Source organism: Salmo salar, chromosome 07 (assembly GCF_965601325.2).
Source record: "Salmo salar chromosome 07, fSalSal1, whole genome shotgun sequence".
Taxonomy (NCBI): Eukaryota; Metazoa; Chordata; class Actinopteri; order Salmoniformes; family Salmonidae; genus Salmo; species Salmo salar.
In genome coordinates this window covers 3,867,501-3,870,000 of record NC_138297.1, presented here as the reverse complement: position 1 = coordinate 3,870,000, position 2,500 = coordinate 3,867,501, and the positions used below count along the sequence as shown (strand labels likewise).

The window sequence follows — 2,500 nt, the reverse complement described above, 5'->3', positions numbered from 1 at the left end:
AATCAGGCAATCAGACAGTCAGTCAGTCAATCAATCAATCAGGCAATCAGACAGTCAGTCAGTCAATCAATCAATCAGGCAATCAGACAGTCAGTCAGTCAATCAATCAATCAGGCAATCAGACAGTCAGTCAGTCAATCAATCAATCAGGCAATCAGACAGTCAGTCAGTCAATCAATCAATCAGGCAATCAGACAGTCAGTCAGTCAATCAATCAATCAGGCAATCAGACAGTCAGTCAGTCAATCAATCAATCAGGCAATCAGCCAGTCAGTCAGTCAGCCAGTCAGTCAGTCAGTCAATCAATGAATCAATAAATCATCAATCAATAATTGTTCTTACTGTCGCTACTATCAGTGATCCTGACGACTAGCTCCATCTGCTGACCCAGCAACAAGCCCAGATCTAATTGGCTTCTGGGGAATCCGAGGACCAGGCGAAACTCTTCCTCTTCCTCAAACTCCAAATCGTCAACCAGAGTCACGATACATTGCTGCTCACGCTCACCTACACACACACACACACACAAATACACACACATGCACGCACACGCGCGCACGCACGCACACACACACACACACACACACACACCCACACACACACACACACAGACACGTACGCACGCTGGCGCACACACACACACACACACACACACACACACACACACACACACACACACACACACACACACACACACACACACACACACACACACACACACACACACACACAGTATTGTACAGCTAACCTTGTGGGGACACACAATTCAGTCCCATTCAAAATCCCTAACCCCTAAACCTAACCCGTACTCTTACCCTAACCCTAAAACTAACGCTAGCTCCTAGTTCCTAACCATAAATCTAACCCTAGTTCCTAACCCTATAACTAACCCTAGCTCCTAACCCTAAACTAACCCTAGCTCCTAACCCTAAACTAACCCTAAACTAACCCTAGCTCCTAACCCTAAACTAACCCTAGCTCCTAATCCTAAACTAACCCTAGTTCCTAACCCTAGTTCCTAACCCTAAAACTAACCCTAAACTAACCCTAGTTCCTAACCCTAGTTCCTAACCCTAGCTCCTAACCCTAGTTCCTAACCCTAGCTCCTAACCCTAGTTCCTAACCCTAGTTCCTAACCCTAGTTCCTAACCCTAGTTCCTAACCCTAGCTCCTAACCCTAGTTCCTAACCCTAGTTCCTAACCCTAAAATTAACCCTAGTTCCTAACCCTAAAACTAACCCTAGTTCCTAACCCTAAAACTAACCCTAGTTCCTAACCCTAGCTCCTAACCCTAGTTCCTAACCCTAGTTCCTAACCCTAGTTCCTAACCCTAAAACTAACCCTAGTTCCTAACCCTAGTTCCTAACCCTAGTTCCTAACCCTAGCTCCTAACCCTAGCTCCTAACCCTAGTTCCTAACCCTATAACTAACCCTAGTTCCTAACCCTAGTTCCTAACCCTAAAACTAACCCTAGTTCCTAACCCTAGTTCCTAACCCTAAAACTAACCCTAGTTCCTAACCCTAGCTCCTAACCCTAGTTCCTAACCCTAAACTAACCCTAGCTCCTAACCCTAAATCTAACTCTAGTTCCTAACCCTATAACTAACCCTAGTTCCTAACCCTAAAACTAACCCTAGTTCCTAACCCTAAAACTAACCCTAGTTCCTAACCCTAAAACTAACCCTAGTTCCTAACCCTAAATCTAACCCTAGCTCCTAACCCTATAACTAACCCTAGCTCCTAACCCTAAATCTAACCCTAGTTCCTAACCTTAAAACTAACCCTAGTTCCTAACCCTAAAACTAACCCTAGTTCCTAACCCTAAATCTAACCCTAGTTCCTAACCCTAAAACTAACCCTAGTTCCTAACCCTAAAACTAACCCTAGTTCCTAACCCTAAACTAACCCTAGTTCCTAACCCTAAACTAAGCCTAGCTCCTAACCCTATAACTAACCCTAGTTCCTAACCCTATAACTAACCCTAGCTCCTAACCCTAAAACTAACCCTAGCTCCTAACCCTAAAACTAACCCTAGTTCCTAACCCTAAACTAACCCTAGTTCCTAACCCTAAACTAACCCTAGCTCCTAACCCTATAACTAACCCTAGCTCCTAACCCTAAAACTAACCCTAGCTCCTAACCCTAAAACTAACCCTAGTTCCTAACCCTAAACTAACCCTAGTTCCTAACCCTAAACTAACCCTAGCTCCTAACCCTATAACTAACCCTAGCTCCTAACCCTAAAACTAACCCTAGTTCCTAACCCTAAACCTTGACGTAATTCTAACCTTAACACTAATTCTAACCTTAATAACCCTAACCCTCCTAGAAATAGCATTTGACCTTGTGGGGACTTCTGTTTTGTACTTTCTCTAATGAAAAGACCCATACCATCTCTTACCTGGCCTGAAGGTGACGACGGAGTCATCAGTGTCTGGTCTCTCGTCGTAGTCCGTCGTCACCTGGGCGGTACCCTGGCGCGTGTAACATCTGACAACGG

The 2,500-nt window shown here is 44.6% G+C and overlaps 1 protein-coding gene across 1 annotated transcript in view; it reads right to left on the bottom strand.

Annotated features, from left to right (window-relative positions):
• The window catches only part of LOC106608422 (FRAS1-related extracellular matrix protein 2), a 66,486-nt gene that overhangs the window by 36,216 nt on the left and 27,770 nt on the right, over positions 1 to 2,500 (bottom strand). The window contains exons 18-19 of the mRNA XM_082977312.1: positions 2,402 to 2,500; positions 343 to 507 (exon numbers count right to left, since the gene is read on the bottom strand). The exon at positions 2,402 to 2,500 is cut by the window's right edge and continues 99 nt beyond it. Of these exons, the coding sequence (XP_082833438.1) occupies positions 343 to 507; positions 2,402 to 2,500 (264 nt within the window). The remainder of the gene's footprint in view (positions 1 to 342; positions 508 to 2,401) is intronic.